Genomic DNA, 21,049 nt, shown 5'->3' with positions numbered 1-21,049 from the left:
TATTTTTCATTGCACAACAAGTATAGTTTAAGATAATTATATGAAACATGAACCTTGAAGGAAAAATTATGAACTTATGATGCAACTTTTTTTTTTTTTTAACATGTGTATTAGAATCAAACTATATTTATTTTTATAAAATAAGTGATTTGTATAAGAGTCGATTAGATGCAATCTAGTTGGTTTTCTCGCTAATATAGAAGCGGAAGGTATCAAATTTGAGTTAGATAAGAATTTTCACTAATTTAGTGATTAAGAGAAAAACTGTTGTTATTTTGTAATTCACAGTATTATTTCAGTTCATTGTAAGGGTGAGCAACAATCGCCCCAACTTGGCTCGAAATACCCGAAACCCGAAATGAGAGGGAATGGCTTCACCGATCCGACCTCTTTAAAAGTTCGAGCCCCACCCGAATAACCTATAAAAATCGAGTCGAGTAATTCGGGCCCGTTTAACCCGATTTTCAACTAAATATTTTTTTATAGCTTGGATACTTTTGTAATATGGCTTTTGCACAAAGTTTTTATTTGAACCCTATACAATTAAAAAATTTGTCTAAAAAATAATTATTGCTCAAACAATCATAATAAAAAAAATTATAAAATAATAATCAAACCATAATTAACATCAAACATTCATAACGAAAAAATCGTAATACAATCAAACCATAATAATCACAATCACATAAATTATAATTTTCCATCTTCAAATCATTACCAAACCATAGCAAATTAAAAATTCCTAATTAGTATTTAACATACATAATAGAGATAAAAACATATCATTTTCAAGAAAAAATTAATTTTGATTTGGAATTTTTAATTTTACAAGTAAAAAAAGAAAGAAAGAGAGTGAGTCATAAGAAGAAAAATTTTAAAAATTTTAATATTTTCATTTTTCGGGTCGGTCGGGTTAAACAAGGTATTTAACTGATCCACCGACCCCCATTAGGAGATATACTGTCACGACCCATTTCCGTGGGTCGGACCGGCACTAGGACCTGGGTAGGCTTAAGGCCCCCGAAGCCCGTAGTAAGCCTAACTTATTTAAATCTCACAGTCTATTCATAATTATGGATTCAGGCCCATTAACTTATTATACATATGCATTCAAAATACAATTCATATATTTAATATGGACTTTATTATTTATTTACAACCCAACTGGAATACAATTGCGAAACTCTACCTTTATATTTACATCGTTATTTCTATCCTTAACAGTCTTCTACAATAAGTGTCTCAACTCTACAAGGCTTTTCTTTCTTTCTATTACCTGAAAAAAAAAATAGTAGGCAGGGGTGAGCGCCAAACTCAATGAGTAGGGTTAGATAACCCTCTCACCCCACACAATCACACAGATGCTAAATATTTTTATCTAGTTACCGTTTAATTATATGATCATGCAGTTTGTCACACAAATGGCAGTACAACAGCAATCAAAAGTATCATCACCTTCATATAATCACATCACGTGGAAATTAGTCAGTGGCACCACCTGAAACCCCAACGAGCCGTCCTCACACATGGCTCGCCCTCTCATACATGTGCACCGGGGAGCCGATCCCCCATACGGCCAACTGGTCTAATCCTCACTGACCAGTCCTCTCATTGTTTTTCCATTCTCTCTTTTCTTTTCCATACCCACAGGAGGCAACCCGGTGGTCTCCATCCAATCTAGATCATCAAGTGCTCACAACAGGAGGCCACCCTGCGGGCTACAATCAAATCTAGATTATCAGGTGCGCAACAACAAGAAGCCATCCTGTGGTTTTCCATGCAATCCATATCATCAGGTGCACACGGGGGAGCCGATCTCCCATTTTCCCGGCCGACGGTCAAATTTCATATCATATCATATTCAGGATCCATATCACAGACCGTCCTCACAAACCCATGGTGGTCCACGTCATCCCAATTCCACACAAACAAGGCACAGTGTATTCACAGCACAAGTAATCAAACAATTTTTAATATCAACAAATGGTGCATCATAATATGGCAATTCAATAAAATAATGCATGATAACATTTAGCCGTGAATGCATGAATGCAGGCGGATGATACTAGTTATCTAACACTACTCACTGTTTTTGTTGTCCTTAAAAGGACTGCCTTTCCTATTGTGCGCTCCCAGCCTTTGTCTTCACAGTCCGAGACTTTATACGTTTCTATATAATAAGAAAATTCTACATAAGAATTCTAATTTGGGAAAAGCAGTTTACATTCATTTATTTGTTTTCGTTACTCGTCGGTTCACTAACTTATCAAACTAAACTGTATATCTATAGTGCATCTTTATTTGATTTAGTTCTTCTAATTTATTCATTGAGTAGAACGTCTAATTATTTGGTAATTAATATTTTATGATAATACTAATCAAAACATTAATATGATTAATGATAATAATATTAATAATGATAATGCGATTGATCATATAATATTCATAACATTAATAACTTTAGTCGGTATTTAATTCCCTGAACTACATATAAATTCGTTCCCCTTGTTTATTTATTTATTTGATTATTTATCGCTCTCATAATCTTATTCTATATTTTTAATTTCTATGAATAATTTAATCGCTATAAGTAATTTAATTTCTAAAATACAATTTATTTTCTAACGACTTTTCGGCAGCACCCCCCCTAAAAATTGGATTATCCACCTGGTAAAATATCAACATTATATCAATTAATTCCAAACCACACAGCCCATCCATCGGGCAATCAACTCAATCAACAAATCCCATCCTCCACATTTTCCGTACCAACATACATTTATAAATTTTCTTTAATTCCATACATCTGACTTATCTGACTTTTCAATTAATTTAGGTTAATACCGTATTAAATTTTAACTAAATATTGTTAATAAATTAATAAATCAACACGAATTGCTTTTAATTTAACTCCTCAAAAGTTAGTTCATACTGTATTTACTTTCTATATTTCATTAATCAATAATTCAATACTACTTAAATTAATTTTCACCACATAAAATTAATTAACTACGCAAAATGACTAAAATTAAGTTAACTAAATTAATGAACTAAATTAATTAACTACAATAATTAAATTTAATTCAAGTAACGAAAATCATTAAAATTAATTTTTACCTCAAAATATAAATTTGTCGAATTTTCGCTAGATCGGAGATTTTTACACATGCCAGATCGAAGAGCAGTAGCTGCCAGTGGCCGGATCCGACTGACAGTGCCGGAGAGAGGCGGAGACGGCGCGAAGAAGCTGGACAGGCTCGTTCCTGGTGGTCGGAGGCACACTGGAGCGGCGGCAGGGCGGTGGCGCGACAGATCTGTTGAGGCGCGATGCAGTCCTCTCTAGGCTGCTGTCTCCGCTTGGTTCGAGCGGAGGGAGGGGCGGAACGGCAAGCTTGCCGAGGTCGAGCTGTCGCGGGGAGCAGCGGTGGCGCGCGAGGAGGTCCGATCAGCTGGGGGTGTCGCGCGACGCTGCTGCTGTTTTGCCTCGTCAAGAACACAGACGCAGTGAAGGGAAAAGAAGGAAAGAAAAAAAAGGAAGAAGAAGAAGAAGAAGAAGAAGAAAAAGAAGAAGAAGAAGAAGGGAGGAGCAGTGGCTGGGGAGGTTGTCGGTGAACTGGAGGCGCAGGACTCAATGAGTGAGGGAGATAAGCGTTGAATATAGAGAGGAGGAAGTTTCTAGATGTTTTGGGTCGAACCGGTTCGATTCGATTCGATTCGGCCCAAATCTTTGGTTTTCAACTGGTTTTCGGCTTTTTCAATCGATTTTCGGTTCGGTTTCTCACAGTATTCGCACTAAAATATTAATATTAATTTCCAAGCTGTCGGTTCATTAAATTTAATTGGATAATGTTTGAAAATAAAAATTCAGGGTATTACAATCTCCCCCCCTTAAGACAATTCGTCCTCGAATTGAATCTAATGGGAAAGAATAAGAATGGACGCATGGAAAATTGTAAAGTTATAAGGAATTGCTTCCAATACCAAGGAGACAGCTCAAAAACGAAAATACAGGTCAAGGGAATAAAGTGAGTGGGGTATTCTGATTGTACGTCTACCGCTATAGGAAGCTTTATTACTTAATCTCCAAACTATCATACAGACAGTTGCTAGAAAATCTTTCTTTAAATAAAAATCTTGCAATTAAACGAGTTTTATAATAAAAGGCTTAATACATATATTTTTCCAAAATTAAATTTTATTACACATTTCTTTATGAAAACCAAATATAATTTGCAAAAAGCAAAACAATTTGAAATTTAATTTATTTATAATCAAAATAGAGTTATTTAACGTACATATGTTATGACTAAATCTTTTCTTACTCAAAACTGAAAAAAATGTTACCTTAATCCAAAATTTTAAGAAAAATTTTCTTATAACTCTCGTTGTCTATATTATCATATGGTTACTCGAGCTCACTCTATCGGTTCCTTTTATACACGTCCTCTATCCTTATCGTACGCTAGCGGAATTATTTAAATAGTTCATTTACTAAGAACATCCCTGCACTATTGGTTATCTTTCTCTATAGGGATCTCCACACCTTCTATTTAATTGCCGTACTTACTTCTAACACTTATTCCTTTAATTATCTTAACATGTATCATTAAAAGTTGACTTTCATAATAACATTTCATTTCACTTATGTTGCTTATTAATTTATCCTAAGGATATTGAAGCATACTTATTAAATATTCCATCCACTTAATTTCTTTATACTATTAATCATTATTTTTCATGGCTTATCCGATCACCATTATTTCAACCTAATATTTATTACTTGCCCCAACTATTTACCTTTTACCCGATACCTATCAATATATAAAAGTCCTCAATGAAATTTCTTAAGTCCCGACTTCATGTCACCTTACAATCCAAATATTACATCTATATATATATATATATATATATATATATATATTAATCAAATTCTGCTGTCAGCTAAAGAATTTATTCGTTTCTATATGGAACTTCAGTTTATGCCTTAATTATGAAATACTAGCAAGGCCCTAATTAGCCTTTATAATACTTAAGCTAATCGTTTAATTTTTCCATCCAAGTTTCAAAATATAGTATCAATTTATTTATCTCATCCTCAACTAATATCAATTAATAACTGTACATTTCACTACTTTAATAACTATTCTCAGACTTTCCTCTTGAAATTTAATTGTTTACTAAATTTATGGGCTGTTTACATCTACTACTGTTATCATTTTCAGATAGCCCCCTAATCAATTTAAGCATTGTCTCACAGAAGGATCAACTTCGAATATTCTTTTTCTTAAGAAAGTTTCTATTTCAATGGTTTCATTTATAATAATAGTTTGCAACACTAGTTATCTCATATCAGACATTTCATCAATTGTCTACTAAAGATTTTTTTTTTTTTTTTTTTTTTTTTTTGAGCAATTTAAAAGTCTTTATTTACTAATAGTTCTAATATACATTATTTCGCTGATATAAATCCTTAGATTAATTGTCTATTCAAAAATTCAACTAATGAGTTATCAACTGCAGCTTAGGTTGACCATCCTATAGGTAACTGGCTATTTAAAAACTTTTTAAAATAATTTTCCTTTTCCACTTTTAAAAACATCGGCATGTCACTCACACAAAATCTTGAAATTCTTTTAATAGAAAATTGCATTTACTTTTATTTTAAACCAATCTCAATCGTGTAAAAATATTTTCATGCAGTTTGAAAATCAATACTCATTGTATTTTCTAAAACCTTTTGGTATTTAACAAAAATGAATTGTCTATCTCCACGAGGACAATCCTGAAATCATCTAGTTCCAGTCTATTGTTACATATTTCCTCCTAAATGATCCTCTTAAACCAAGAATATACTAATCTCCATCATTACTATTCCTTTCGCTATTACTGGCCTCTCAAGTAGATTGGTCCACACCTTAAATTTTCCCAAAAGTTATTTTCAGTAGTGATTTATATTTTTATTATTATTTTATCTTTATTTATTTAGTTATTTATTTTATCATCATTTTTTTTTTTTTATGTATATTTCTTACATCTGAATTTTACTTCTTTTCCAATTTGTTTGTAATTATTTATTCTAGTATTCCACAGTAGATAAATTAATTGACCATATTATCATCATCGGCTTTTCTATGATTTAACATCCCCTAGTCTTATCCTAATTCTTTAGCCTTTTGATTCATTTTCATCTTTCTTTTATCCTTCGTATCTCCTTAGTGTACCCAACCTCATTTAAGTCTTATCCGTAAAAAAAAGTTTTAAGGATGGGTACATGAATCTAAGGCGTAAAACCATTATTTTACACAAAATTTAATTCCATCCTAAGGTCACTGCTTCTCAAATTTCTTTATTCTAATTTTTCAATCTCTATTTCAATATTATGAGTTATCTTTGACCTTTATTCTCTTCCAAATTTATTAACTTTTATTTTATTTAGCACCTCGATCTAATTTCGCACTTAATTCTTTTAAGCAGATTTTATATAAGTGTTCTTTAAATTTAATAAGTAGTATTAGTCCTTTCTACATAACTCTCTACCTAGATACATCCAATTTCCTTAATTTATTAAGCTTTCTTATAGCATCCACGTTCCTTTCCCCATTCATTCCCCATTTGTGATTTAAAGTTATTCACCATCTTCTACATTCATTTTATTATAATAGATTCATAATTATTTCATGGCTTGTAATTACTTCTATTAACTATTAGTCAATCTTTTCCTTATTAATCAAATTTTCACTTCACAACTTTTGCCCAATTATTCACTAACCACTTTAATTCTATATTAAAACACCCAAAATTTTACCCTTCATACTAATTGTTCAGAGGAAGTTTTACCTGCTTCTTTATCATGTTTACATTATTTTATATTGCTATAATTAATTTGACCTATTCAGTTAACATTATGTTCTTCACATTCAAGCACATAATTCATTTAATATTTTCTTTTATATTCTTAAGTTTCGCCTTGAATAATTGAGGATTTCTTGTCTATTATGATTATTTGTCTTAGATCCTCCTTTTCTAACCCTTGATTTAATTTAAATTACCATTTTTCACTTTTTAATCCCTAACAGTAACATTTCTAGAATGTAATCTATATCTGAATTGACATTTTCTTTCAGATTCCTATTCTATACGATTTATTAACTTATCAGTATTAATTTCTATAGGCCTAATTTAGTCCTCGGGATAGACAATATGATAAAAATTTAATCAAACATGCAATCATTGTAAATAATTTAAATTTTAAAATCAGATAAATTTTTGACATGCCGACAAAATAATAAAACCAAACAATTAATTGCAATTTCAAAACAATTTCCAATAAGCAAATAATAAAACATGTTTCTCAAATCATAGTTCAAATAAATTTACTTTCTTATTGTCTTTAAAACTCCGACTCCTTTTCTAAATAATTTCAAATAATTTTCGAAGCAGTGTCTCCTGTCGAATCATGGTGTACTGGGTGATCAGGCCATTACACCAATATCCAACTGATCTTCTGCTTCAAAATAAATGGAGGGGATTTAGCAAAACTCAAAGTATTTATTTTATAAACGTCAGTTACCCGGACTCTTTTTATAATTCACTATTATTTCTGTAATTTTAATTCTCGTCCTAAGTTTCATATAGATTTCCTTCCATCCTCATGCACGATGCGTCCATCGGCACTAAAATGGAATTCAATCCCGACTACAGCTCCTTTGTTGGTTACGGCCGATCCCAACATAGGAGTTCTCTATTTAATTTCCTATGTTCCGCAATTGATTCCTAAGGCCCAACTTATGCTCTGATACCAACTTTGTCACGACCCATTTCCGTGGGTCGGACCGGCACTAGGACCTGGGTAGGCTTAAGGCCCCCGAAGCCCGTAGTAAGCCTAACTTATTTAAATCTCACAGTCTATTCATAATTATGGATTCAGGCCCATTAACTTATTATACATATGCATTCAAAATACAATTCATATATTTAATATGGACTTTATTATTTATTTACAACCCAACTGGAATACAATTGCGAAACTCTACCTTTATATTTACATCGTTATTTCTATCCTTAACAGTCTTCTACAATAAGTGTCTCAACTCTACAAGGCTTTTCTTTCTTTCTATTACCTGAAAAAAAAAATAGTAGGCAGGGGTGAGCGCCAAACTCAATGAGTAGGGTTAGATAACCCTCTCACCCCACACAATCACACAGATGCTAAATATTTTTATCTAGTTACCGTTTAATTATATGATCATGCAGTTTGTCACACAAATGGCAGTACAACAGCAATCACAAGTATCATCACCTTCATATAATCACATCACGTGGAAATTAGTCAGTGGCACCACCTGAAACCCCAACGAGCCGTCCTCACACATGGCTCGCCCTCTCATACATGTGCACCGGGGAGCCGATCCCCCATACGGCCAACTGGTCTAATCCTCACTGACCAGTCCTCTCATTGTTTTTCCATTCTCTCTTTTCTTTTCCATACCCACAGGAGGCAACCCGGTGGTCTCCATCCAATCTAGATCATCAAGTGCTCACAACAGGAGGCCACCCTGCGGGCTACAATCAAATCTAGATTATCAGGTGCGCAACAACAAGAAGCCATCCTGTGGTTTTCCATGCAATCCATATCATCAGGTGCACACGGGGGAGCCGATCTCCCATTTTCCCGGCCGACGGTCAAATTTCATATCATATCATATTCAGGATCCATATCACAGACCGTCCTCACAAACCCATGGTGGTCCACGTCATCCCAATTCCACACAAACAAGGCACAGTGTATTCACAGCACAAGTAATCAAACAATTTTTAATATCAACAAATGGTGCATCATAATATGGCAATTCAATAAAATAATGCATGATAACATTTAGCCGTGAATGCATGAATGCAGGCGGATGATACTAGTTATCTAACACTACTCACTGTTTTTGTTGTCCTTAAAAGGACTGCCTTTCCTATTGTGCGCTCCCAGCCTTTGTCTTCACAGTCCGAGACTTTATACGTTTCTATATAATAAGAAAATTCTACATAAGAATTCTAATTTGGGAAAAGCAGTTTACATTCATTTATTTGTTTTCGTTACTCGTCGGTTCACTAACTTATCAAACTAAACTGTATATCTATAGTGCATCTTTATTTGATTTAGTTCTTCTAATTTATTCATTGAGTAGAACGTCTAATTATTTGGTAATTAATATTTTATGATAATACTAATCAAAACATTAATATGATTAATGATAATAATATTAATAATGATAATGCGATTGATCATATAATATTCATAACATTAATAACTTTAGTCGGTATTTAATTCCCTGAACTACATATAAATTCGTTCCCCTTGTTTATTTATTTATTTGATTATTTATCGCTCTCATAATCTTATTCTATATTTTTAATTTCTATGAATAATTTAATCGCTATAAGTAATTTAATTTCTAAAATACAATTTATTTTCTAACGACTTTTCGGCAGCACCCCCCCTAAAAATTGGATTATCCACCTGGTAAAATATCAACATTATATCAATTAATTCCAAACCACACAGCCCATCCATCGGGCAATCAACTCAATCAACAAATCCCATCCTCCACATTTTCCGTACCAACATACATTTATAAATTTTCTTTAATTCCATACATCTGACTTATCTGACTTTTCAATTAATTTAGGTTAATACCGTATTAAATTTTAACTAAATATTGTTAATAAATTAATAAATCAACACGAATTGCTTTTAATTTAACTCCTCAAAAGTTAGTTCATACTGTATTTACTTTCTATATTTCATTAATCAATAATTCAATACTACTTAAATTAATTTTCACCACATAAAATTAATTAACTACGCAAAATGACTAAAATTAAGTTAACTAAATTAATGAACTAAATTAATTAACTACAATAATTAAATTTAATTCAAGTAACGAAAATCATTAAAATTAATTTTTACCTCAAAATATAAATTTGTCGAATTTTCGCTAGATCGGAGATTTTTACACATGCCAGATCGAAGAGCAGTAGCTGCCAGTGGCCGGATCCGACTGACAGTGCCGGAGAGAGGCGGAGACGGCGCGAAGAAGCTGGACAGGCTCGTTCCTGGTGGTCGGAGGCACACTGGAGCGGCGGCAGGGCGGTGGCGCGACAGATCTGTTGAGGCGCGATGCAGTCCTCTCTAGGCTGCTGTCTCCGCTTGGTTCGAGCGGAGGGAGGGGCGGAACGGCAAGCTTGCCGAGGTCGAGCTGTCGCGGGGAGCAGCGGTGGCGCGCGAGGAGGTCCGATCAGCTGGGGGTGTCGCGCGACGCTGCTGCTGTTTTGCCTCGTCAAGAACACAGACGCAGTGAAGGGAAAAGAAGGAAAGAAAAAAAAGGAAGAAGAAGAAGAAGAAGAAGAAAAAGAAGAAGAAGAAGAAGGGAGGAGCAGTGGCTGGGGAGGTTGTCGGTGAACTGGAGGCGCAGGACTCAATGAGTGAGGGAGATAAGCGTTGAATATAGAGAGGAGGAAGTTTCTAGATGTTTTGGGTCGAACCGGTTCGATTCGATTCGATTCGGCCCAAATCTTTGGTTTTCAACTGGTTTTCGGCTTTTTCAATCGATTTTCGGTTCGGTTTCTCACAGTATTCGCACTAAAATATTAATATTAATTTCCAAGCTGTCGGTTCATTAAATTTAATTGGATAATGTTTGAAAATAAAAATTCAGGGTATTACAATTCCTTAAATTGTCTAACCCGACCAAATCTGAAAAATCCATTCTAACCCTATATTTTCGGTCAGATCGATTTTGGTTGTTTGAGCTTTTTAGGTCGGTTCAGGTTTTGCACAACCTTAATTCATTGAGTCTTCCTGTAAAATTTATAATCTATTTACAATCTTGTGTGTGTGTGTGTGTGTGATTGCACACACCCATACTAAATTTATGGATCGATAAAAATATTATTAAGGATTTTAATTTAATTGGTTGAAAAAATAAAAGTACTTTAATCTTTATTGGTCATATTAATTTTTTATTTAAATTTAAATTATATTAGATAGAATAAGAAACTATATTTTTTAAAGTATATATTAAATATAGTAATAATATAATATCTTTAAGAATTTTAATTTGATGAGTTGAAAAAATAAAAGTAATTTATTTTTGATTTGTATATTAATATTTTATTTAAATTTAAATTTTATTGGATAAACTAAGAAATTAGATTATATATTAAATAAGTTATATTTAAATATAGTAAGAATATAATATTTTTAAGAATTTTAATTTTATTAGTTGAGAAAATAAAAGTGATTTAATTTTGACTGGTCATATTATATTATACAAGGTATAAATTAAATATGGTAAGAATATAATATGTTTAATTATTATGTTTATAAATATTTAATTTGATTGATTATAATTATTTATTACAAGTAACTTATTATGCAAAAAAATAATTTAATATTATTTATTAAGAAATATATTATAATTTTTATTGTTTGATATAAAGTAGAAAATAAAACCTATTAGAAATATATATAAAATATAAAATTATGATATGACATGTTACATTAACAAACCATATAATACGTCAAAAAATTTTTTTTTCCTAAAAAAAGCAATCACACAATTAATTATGTGCTCATAGAATTTAGCAAAAAAAAATTATCAATTTTTTACTGGAGAAAAATAACCAATTATTAAACGATGCTCTAAAATAATATTTAATATATTAATTATTATTATTATTATAATAGATAATATTGATTTTTCATATTTAATAATTTAGACAGTTTATTATATTATATTATATTATGTAAAAAATTTAAATTAATTAAATTTAATTTTTTATCATGAAATTTAAATTGGTTAATAGATAATTTTATTTTTATGAAAATTTGATTGTCAAATTATTATAAATATATTATTTTCTTAACAAATTATTTGATTTTTTATTTTATTATTTCATAAAATATATATATTTTTTCTATTTTGTGAATGCACTTAGATATTTAATGATATAAATTAGTAATAATATTATAATTTATAATGCTAATTTAAAAATTAAATATATAAATTGAATTACATTTACTCAGTAACGTTTAAAAATCAACGCTAAAAATAATATGCGACGTTGTTTGAAAAAAATAATAATAAATTAAAAATGGATTTGTGTACGAGATGCACATAGTTTTTAAGAAATTGACAATACAATCCCTAGAGTTGTTAATAGGCCGACATTGTTAGAAAGGTCAAGCTGAATACAATTTTTTCTCTTGAGCCCAATTAGGCCCAATTCAAGTAGGGATACGTTTGAAATGTGTCTTATTTTAAAATATTTATTTATTAGAATGCACAATGGATTAGAAGCATATTATATATTTTATAACATGGGTAATTTTCTTTTTCATTCAACAAATTAATTCGACACTTCTTACTCTCCATCTAATGAAAATATTAGATCACATGCAATTGGCAAAATATATTTTTTTATTACTAATAAGATAAATAAAAAAATGTGTTTATTTAATGTCAAAAATGAGACTATCTAAAAATAAGCGTTAAAAAATTACCTTATGCAAGTATAAAAAAAAAAGACCATATTAGACTTTTCATGTTATACTCCTCATAATTTAATTTTGCAAAGTGGCTTTTTATTTTTCTTTTCATGTTATACTCCTCTTAATGGACATAAATTATATTTTCTTTGCTCACCAAATTAGTGAAAACTCTGGTGTTCGAAAGGTCTCGTAATTATACATACTAAAATGACAAGAGGTCTATTACTAACTAAACATCTTTTAATGTAAAATGAGTTTCCATGAAAGCTATTTATATAAAATTATACTTTTCATATTTAACATAAATGAATTTTATCAAAATTATTATAATATAAATTTAAGATGATTAAAATCGATTGATTTTACAAATTAACCAATTAATCAATTTTATATTTTGTAGTAAAGCAACAAAAATAGCATTAGTATTTCATTTTAACTCGAAAAGGATATTCAACAATCATTTTTGAAGTAGATGCTTAATTGTGTTTTGTTGTCTAATTATCGCAAAATTACCATAGCACAGTGAATCACTCAAAGATTGTCATAATTACAAGGCCAACCACAGCATTGAAATGATTGCATGGCAATGCAATTTTCAAATTTTCAATGGAACGATATAATTTTGAATCTCATGACAAATGAGATGATAAAAGCAAGAAAAATATCTCCGCTAAAAATATATATAATCTTTTTTATTAGAAGAAAAGTGAAACGATATTTCATTATATATTTTTTTTACTGAAAAAATATTTTTTATTGAATGAATAAATAATTAACCAAACAAAGCTTACATAAATTTTTTTAAGGATTAAATTATATTTAAATTAATATTTAATCTATATTTTATCTCTATTGCATCCAAAAAAGTCAGCTCTTTTTATTCAAAAAACGTGTCTAATTAACGGTAAAGAATTATAATTAATCATTTCTTTCTCTCATTCAAAACCGTATATAAGATGTTTTGGATTAAATGATCTAACGGTGAAACGAAAGTATAAAATAAAAACATCATAGTTATTTTTTGAATATATTAAATAAAGAAAAATTTAAATATTAATGCAAATATAATTTAAAAATTCGGTTATATTTTAACCTTTCTTCAAACAATAGAGATAAAGTAATAATTTTGACTAAACCTCAAGAACTCAATATTAGTAATACTCATAACAAAAAAAAAAAAACTTAATAGTAATTTGTCAAAAGAAAAGAGCAATGGAAGTGAATTTACGCGCAACGTTAGCGCGTGTGGAGAACAACTATTGAAATAATGGAAGAGCTTAACTTAACACACTGAAGCCACATGCGAAAGACCACGTGGTTAGGTTCCTATGGCAATCATAGCACCATTGACGAAAACACGTGGCACCTCCCCAGCCAATCAGAGAAGCAATCTGTCCATACACGCGGCAGGAGCACACTTCATGTAGCAGAAGATTGAGCATTGAACCATGTGAGAGAGTGGAAATGTCTTTTCTCTGCCTGTGCAGGGGTGTCTAATTTTGGAGCACAACCCATTTTTGCTTGCCATGTTTTGGTTATGTTTTCTAACTCTTGACATTGCTATTTATGTTTGATTTTTCATATTCATTATATAATAAAAAAAATTCAAAAATAATAAATTGATCCATGATTGTATAATATATTATGTGATCCATAAATTATAATCTTATTAATACTTTAGTTCTTCCATCCAATAAAAAGATTAAAGTGTTAAGTAACATCATAAAGTAATTATCAAAATATTAGCGACAATCATAAATTAGAGACTTAGTTGATAGTTTGGCTATGATTTAAAAAATAATATTTTAATCGATTGTCATTTAAAATATATTATTTTTGATTGAATGACGTGTTAAGGAAATCATAGATTATTGATTTTATAATTAGTTTGACAATAGAAGCTCCCACGTGTCAATTTGATTATAACGTAATAATCAATTTATTATTTTTCCATATAAATATTATGCATAAAAATTTTAATATATAAAACCAACCTAACTACCATCTCAATGAATTAAAACTACATTACAACATAAGTCAATCAAATGTACGTTATTATTTTTTTACTAGAGTAAAAAATAAACGTTTCAGGTTGGAGTTTTTTTAATCATACAAATTTTTGTTACTTTAACGAGGTAAAAAAAAGACTAGTTCTATTGTTCCACAAATTGAATATTTTGATTAATAAAATAATATTGCAAAATCAAGAGGCTCGTTCTAAATGTATAACTATGAATACATTGATTCGCTATTTTGGAAAAATGATCATATAATAACATTAATTTGGAAATTTCAACAAAAAAACGTTTATATGGCAATTTTATAAATAAAAAATGTTTATACGGCAATTTTATAAATAAAAATTTCAAATACGCATAATTGAATATTTGAAATATTTGATTTTATGCAACAAAAATGTGTAAAGAGCAAAGAACCACTTGATTATTTCTTATTCTATTATGATTCCTTTTGAGATTGAACTTAAAAAATATATATATTTATTATTAATAAATAATTTTACACCTTAATTTACTAAGAAAATCATAGGCACCTTTTATTTTTAGATTGATCATTAAACCCTTTACCATTTAACTATAAAAATAATACTCTGTCCATCTCAAATTTAAACCGCAAGTCACCAACAACTATATTATTCATCATTTTTATATGTTTCCTCTCATATTTATTTAACAATAAAATATAAAATATTCTATAATTTTAAATATTTTATAATCTCATAAATTAAACATTTTAATACTTTTTAATTAGTCTCCTATACAATAACAAAACAACAAAAAAATAAACTTCATATTTTTTCAAAAAAAAAAAAAAACTTGAAAATTTGTTTTAGTAAATTGTTTTCTGAAAATGAAAAGAGTTTATGATAAAGTCAACATTAATATTCCAATTTCAACAATCAAAATTTTTTTTTCTCCATATTGAAAATTTATTAAAATAATATGGTCATTTTATGGACTGTGTAATTTATAATATTTTATCGTAAAAATTTACTCACAATATCAATTTTTGTTTTTTCATTTCAATGATTAAAAAAAAAGAATAATTGATTTTACAGATGTAAGTGATTCGTCCATTTTTTTTTTTTTTGGTTACTATTTTTATTTTGGTATATTGTTTTCATTTATGTATATTCAGCAAATCCATTGAAAGAGAAATTAATGGAAAAAAATTCGCATAATTCCAGTCACACGTGTGTATTTTTTTTCTTTTAATTTTGTTAGACTAATTAGTAACTACACGTGCTGGGAAGATTTTTTCGTTTCTGTTCCCTTATCCGACGTGGCATGGATAAACATAAGAGTAATATTCATCTACGATCACTTTTCAGTGTAATCATATACCCTCACCTAAAAGAAGCTATCTATACACTTATGACAAAATCACCCTTAACATGATCTCAAAAGTACAACTTCGTATAGCAGCAAAACTCTTCAATTACAAATAGAACTAGCCGCAGGTGAACTCAGCCCATTCGACCTGTCCACTATAAATAAAGAAGATATTTTCAATTCAGATCTCACTCAGCTCTTAAACCCTAGCCGCTTCCTCCAGGTTTCTTCAGGTTTACGTCTCAAAGGTATTATCGTTCTTTAAACCCTAGTTCTTTGATTCTTTAGCTTTGTTTGTCTGTTTACTTGGATTGCGATTGTTATTGTTGGATTGATATATACATATATGTATTTGGGATTTGGAGTGCTAATATTTGTGCTTTTTTTCGATGATATCATGAAAAATCAGTAACAAAAATGGCTTTCTGTAACAAACTTGGGAGCCTGGTGAGACAAAGTATCTCTCAGAATGGGCAAGTTCCAGTGAATTCAATGCTGAATTCTATTCGGTGCATGTCGTCTTCCAAACTTTTCATAGGAGGTATTGATAATTATAGTCAAAAGACTTGTTTACTTATATATACTGTATGTTAGCGCTCTGTGTTTGGCTTTGATGTTTAATCTTTTGTTTTGTGCATTTAGGCCTTTCATATGGAACTGATGACCAGTCTCTGAGAGATGCCTTTTCTAGTTTCGGTGAAGTCGTTACTGGTAAGTATTGACATGTATCATGGCTGTCTTTTTGGTGATAGCAGGATTTTGTTTATGTAAGTTTTGTAATTTGAGGTTTCGTTCATGATTATATGGTTTTGTCTTAATCTTGCTGAAACCGTTTATCAAATTTGAAAAGTTTAACTGAGCCTTTGATTTGTTTCATCTGTGTTTTCCAATATGTGAATTGCTGAAAGTTTTGCATTGATTTGAAAAATGATGTAAGGCACAAAGTTTGTCTTTTAAGAATATTTCTAACGGAGATCTAAGTCTAGTGGGTTGAGTTGGTGGTGGTTGCTTGGGTTGGAACATGAATCGAATGAGAATTGATAGGATGACGGTGGTCTGCATGATAAGATTGGTAAAGAAAATTAGTCGTAAGGAGATACTGAATAGAAATTTGCAAAGTGGTTTTGCTACAGTTAAATTCATTTTCAGATTCAAAATAGAAATTGCAAATTGGAATTTGTCGTATTCATACTTTGTGTCAATGAAAATATTAATTTTAATCCCATAAATTTAATTTTATGGAATTCTCGTAACATGATAAATCTATTCTTTGCGAATGAGTTATTCACTTCAAATTCATTGGTAAATAAATTACTTGTCTTGTCTTATAAGCTCCATCTTAATCTATCTGCTTAGTAAATTATTTTATTGGCATCATTATCTTTACTTTGTTATAAGCCAATTCTAATACATATTAAACAAAAAAAAGATGAAATTTGAGGGTCATGTATACACGTTTATGTTTTTTGTTCTGGTGCCCAGCAAGAGTTGTCACTGATAGAGATACTGGGAGGTCAAGGGGATTTGGGTTTGTTGACTTCTCCAGCGAGGAGTCTGCTAGCTCGGCCTTATCAGCCATGGATGGCCAGGTTAGAAATAAAATGTTTGTTAGAAATCAAAATATTTGAGCATACTTCTCATTTGAGTTATATTTTGATTTTTGTATGCTATTACTTTTTTCAGGAATTACAAGGACGAAGTGTTCGCGTCAGTTATGCTCAGGAAAGAACTGGTCCTCCAAGAAATAATTATAGTAATTTTCGTGGGAATGGAAATTTTAACAATGAAGGCTTCTAAGCGGTTATCCCAATCTATGGGCTTGTTTCTATAGCTAGTTGTTAGTTGTTTGGAACGAATGGGCATTTATTTGATTATGATCGATACTAAACAACTTTTGTATTTTGTTTCAACTTATGTGCTGGTTATTACCTATAATATATTTGCTGGGTAAGTTAAATGTGCAGGTGTTTTTTGTTTTTTGCTTGCATTTTGTTTTGCTACCAAGGCAAATTGATTAAATTGTTTACTGCAGGGTATTTGCATGTGTTCTTGCAAAATATGGTAAAGGCGGGTAGGGAGATTGTTTTTGCATCGTTGATCGTATGAGCTTTACTTTTTGCAATTATATGCTATCCATTTTCTTTGTTACTTGCTCTTCATCAAGACAAGCTGAGCCTTATATATGAGTTTGTATTCCAACCCATCAACATCATATCAGTGGTTAAGCCTAAACGTTTTTTGCTTATGAGCATAATGTCTTTTTTATGAAAACTATCTAATGGCCTTGTCTGTTGCCTGAGGCTGTGTAACGGTGAAGTGGAATTGCATTTCACAAACTGTAGTAGAAAGTCTTGTCTCAGTTAATTATGTTCTTGTTTTTTTGTTTTGTTTTTCGGGTTATAAATAAATTTGATTTTGTATGAGCTATTTCTTTGTTGAAAAAAGGGCTGAGGCCTAAACATTTGTTCTTCTGAGCCAAGGCCTTTTACCATCAAGTCTTCTTTTTAGTGGTGTATTGCTTCGGATTTCTGATAGGCCCTTTTTATTTTTGAATTTTTCTTCTCGTCATTGTTTTCTTTTCCATTTTCAATGTAAATTTGGTTTTGCATGAGCTGCAAAATGAGTTTGTCTGTGATTAGATTTTGAGCAGATGATGAAAATGAGTTCCCTTTCTTATAAACCATGAATTAGTCCGATGTGGATTTAGGCCCACGTATGTTACTTGGCTTTATAGAGAACTCGATAAATGGCACGAGGCCCATATATGTTAACTTTTTCGATCTCTGATAATTTTGCAATTGATCTGAAAAATAACGGAATTTTTATTTTTGATATTTTATTTTATATACATTTTGAGAAATATAATCTCATTTTATGTAATTTGTTTTAATTGGTTACTCTACAATTGTGCTGTGAACTCCTCTAAAACAAAAATCCTCTGAATCTTGTTTAGAAAATTAATGGGATTATGAGAAATTTCATTTAGTTGTTCAGATTCTGCTGATCCCAAAACATCAATAACTTTTTAAGCTAAATAGATAGATGGGGTGAAATAGGTTTAGAATGGGAAGTGTGCCGTTTGAAAATCTCTTAGGTAAAAGTGAAAGTCCAGGTTTATGTATGAACAAAGCACAATGGAGGGCCGTCCATAAAATGTCAATTCAGTAAAATTTTTAGATAAGAAGTTTAACATTAACTAAGATTCATGTGTATTCTTTCCTTTTCATTTTAAATTTTTAAAGTTTGATGAAATTCTTTGAAACCCATCATTCAAACAGTGTCTAAAGAATCAATAATTTAGAGTTTATATACGCGTAAAGACAAAAAAAAAAAAAAAAAAAAAAACTCAACTTTGATCTTTTTATCAATTCTAACTGTTCTTTTAATTTTATCAATCAATACTGCATATTTAGTTTTCTGTATTAATTCTACCCTTTTTAATGTGGTAGTTATCTCTCACAAGTAGGCTTTATATATCCACATATATTTAAAAAAAAACTTGAACTTTAAGGTTTTTATTAAATATGATAAGTTCTTTAATTTTATCGGTCAACATCTCGTGTTAGTTAATCTCTATCAAATGATTTGGTTACATTGATATTTATTCAATTAAATAGTTTATTAATTAATCATGCATATTAAGTGTCTAATGGGATTAATCAATTAGAATTCAATTTTACTGCAAAGTCTTTTCTAAAAATATTATTTTTAAACTATTTAAAAATGATGTCAATTAGCATATTTAAAAATAACATCTTAAAAAAACTCTTCAGTGAAATTGAATTTTAATTGATTAATCCCATCATACACTTAATATATATAGTTAATTACTAAATTATTTAATTAAATATATCAATATAATCATTTGATAGAAATTAATTAGTATGCGGTATTGATTGATAAAATTAAATGAACTGGCTAGATTTAAAAATACTGACATTGGATGTTGTAACGCCCATTTGTGAGAGATAACTGTTATATTAGTATAAAATTGACAGAAAACAAACGAAGACTAAAATTGATACAGAAAATTAAGTACGTAGTATGGATCGATAAAATTTAAAAAACTGGCTAAAATCGATAAAAATGTGAAAGTTCATGTTTTTTTTTTTTTCTTTTTTTTTTTTTTTTTTGTGGTTAGGCCTTTTATGAAAGGATAAAATCTTAAATCAATTTACAGCTTTAAAAGGAAGCAACTTGTAGATACTAACAGACTGGAAGTCACAAAACATATTCTTTGGTATTTAACAACCATTTATTATTCCATAGATTCCTTTTGAAACTTGCAAAGTCAAGGGTTGGACACTATCCAGCTAAGACATTTTCAGATTTATATATGCAAATGTAATTTCTTTCAACTTTCAACACTGTCTTCTGACTTTTTGCCCTCTTACTGTTAGGCTGTTAGAAGAAGGTCAAGCATTCTTTTCAATGTTTGGTGCAACTTTAACAAAAAAAAAAAAAAAAAAAACAAAAATAAATAAATCTTTTGGATATTATCCTCTTCAACTCTAAAATTCTTATGCTTAAAAAAATAGGTGATATTTTTTATACTTTAGCCAATCCATGCGATTTGATATTTCCTTTATAATATTTAAGATTTAAGACTTGCTTATGTTGACCATTGGAAGTCAATAACATAATGTATATTTGGTAGTTGTCTTAAAATATATATGCTATTGTTGTTTATAATTAATCTAAGCATGTGTCACATGTAAAAATTTTAATTTATGATTTGTTATCTCAAATATAGGAATTATGAAATTCCAACATTGAGATTTAAAAATAATATATTCCTTTTCCTCTTTCTGTGCATAGCTAAGGAGGCCAAACAAGAGTAGAAAATATAGTAAATCTTAATTCTGAAGGCATACAGTTAAAACAGTTGGTTCAATAAATATTTGAATGTTGTTTGTTGGATTTGTAATTAAAACATGTAATAATGGTTTTCAAACATTTGTTATCTTTCCTAACTGGAATGAGAGTGCATTAGGAATTATCCAAATAAAGAAGAATGCGAATCTCTTTGTGGGTATGCACGACGAAGATCTGGACTAATCGAGTCAATAAATTTTAAACGCGGAATGATTATAAAGTGGCTTTCAAGAAAAAAGAAAAGAAAGAAAAAAACAAAACGCTATCTGAAAATCTCTAT

General features: G+C 30.0%; 1 protein-coding gene and 2 long non-coding RNA genes across 3 annotated transcripts; 1 reads left to right on the top strand and 2 right to left on the bottom strand.

Annotated features, from left to right (window-relative positions):
• Nucleotides 1-1,068: 1,068 nt before the first annotated feature.
• Nucleotides 1,069-3,544, bottom strand: LOC149495063 (uncharacterized). Its single transcript, XR_016321799.1, has 3 exons — nucleotides 3,118-3,544; nucleotides 2,088-2,170; nucleotides 1,069-1,276 (listed from the first exon to the last, which is right to left on the bottom strand). It is a non-coding gene; the product is annotated as an uncharacterized LOC149495063 (long non-coding RNA).
• A 4,368-nt stretch (nucleotides 3,545-7,912) lies between these two features.
• On the bottom strand, nucleotides 7,913-10,691 carry LOC149495062 (uncharacterized). The gene is made up of 3 exons (XR_016321665.1): nucleotides 9,962-10,691; nucleotides 8,932-9,014; nucleotides 7,913-8,120 (listed from the first exon to the last, which is right to left on the bottom strand). It is a non-coding gene; the product is annotated as an uncharacterized LOC149495062 (long non-coding RNA).
• A 5,321-nt stretch (nucleotides 10,692-16,012) lies between these two features.
• Nucleotides 16,013-17,831, top strand: LOC105633143 (glycine-rich RNA-binding protein 2, mitochondrial). Its single transcript, XM_012215700.4, has 5 exons — nucleotides 16,013-16,142; nucleotides 16,304-16,435; nucleotides 16,537-16,605; nucleotides 17,377-17,483; nucleotides 17,578-17,831. The coding sequence occupies exons 2-5, from the start codon at nucleotides 16,312-16,314 to the stop codon at nucleotides 17,689-17,691; spliced, it is 414 nt and encodes a 137-aa protein (XP_012071090.1). The 5' UTR covers nucleotides 16,013-16,142; nucleotides 16,304-16,311; the 3' UTR covers nucleotides 17,692-17,831.
• Nucleotides 17,832-21,049: the final 3,218 nt, after the last annotated feature.

Source organism: Jatropha curcas, chromosome 7 (genome assembly GCF_041381405.1).
Source record: "Jatropha curcas cultivar XTBG-Jc1 chromosome 7, XTBG_Jcur_1.0, whole genome shotgun sequence".
In the NCBI taxonomy this organism is placed as follows: Eukaryota; Viridiplantae; Streptophyta; class Magnoliopsida; order Malpighiales; family Euphorbiaceae; genus Jatropha; species Jatropha curcas.
The sequence above is the reverse complement of the archived record's forward strand: the minus strand, read 5'-3'. Positions and strand labels throughout refer to the sequence as shown.

Coding starts and splice junctions, on each gene's coding strand:
- LOC105633143 (XM_012215700.4), top strand. CDS start 16,312: ATGGCTTTCTGTAACAAACTTGGGAGCCTGGTGAGACAAAGTATCTCT. Junction 16,436..16,536: donor TTCCAAACTTTTCATAGGAG/GTATTGATAATT, acceptor TTGTGCATTTAG/GCCTTTCATATGGAACTGAT. Junction 17,484..17,577: donor TATCAGCCATGGATGGCCAG/GTTAGAAATAAA, acceptor TACTTTTTTCAG/GAATTACAAGGACGAAGTGT.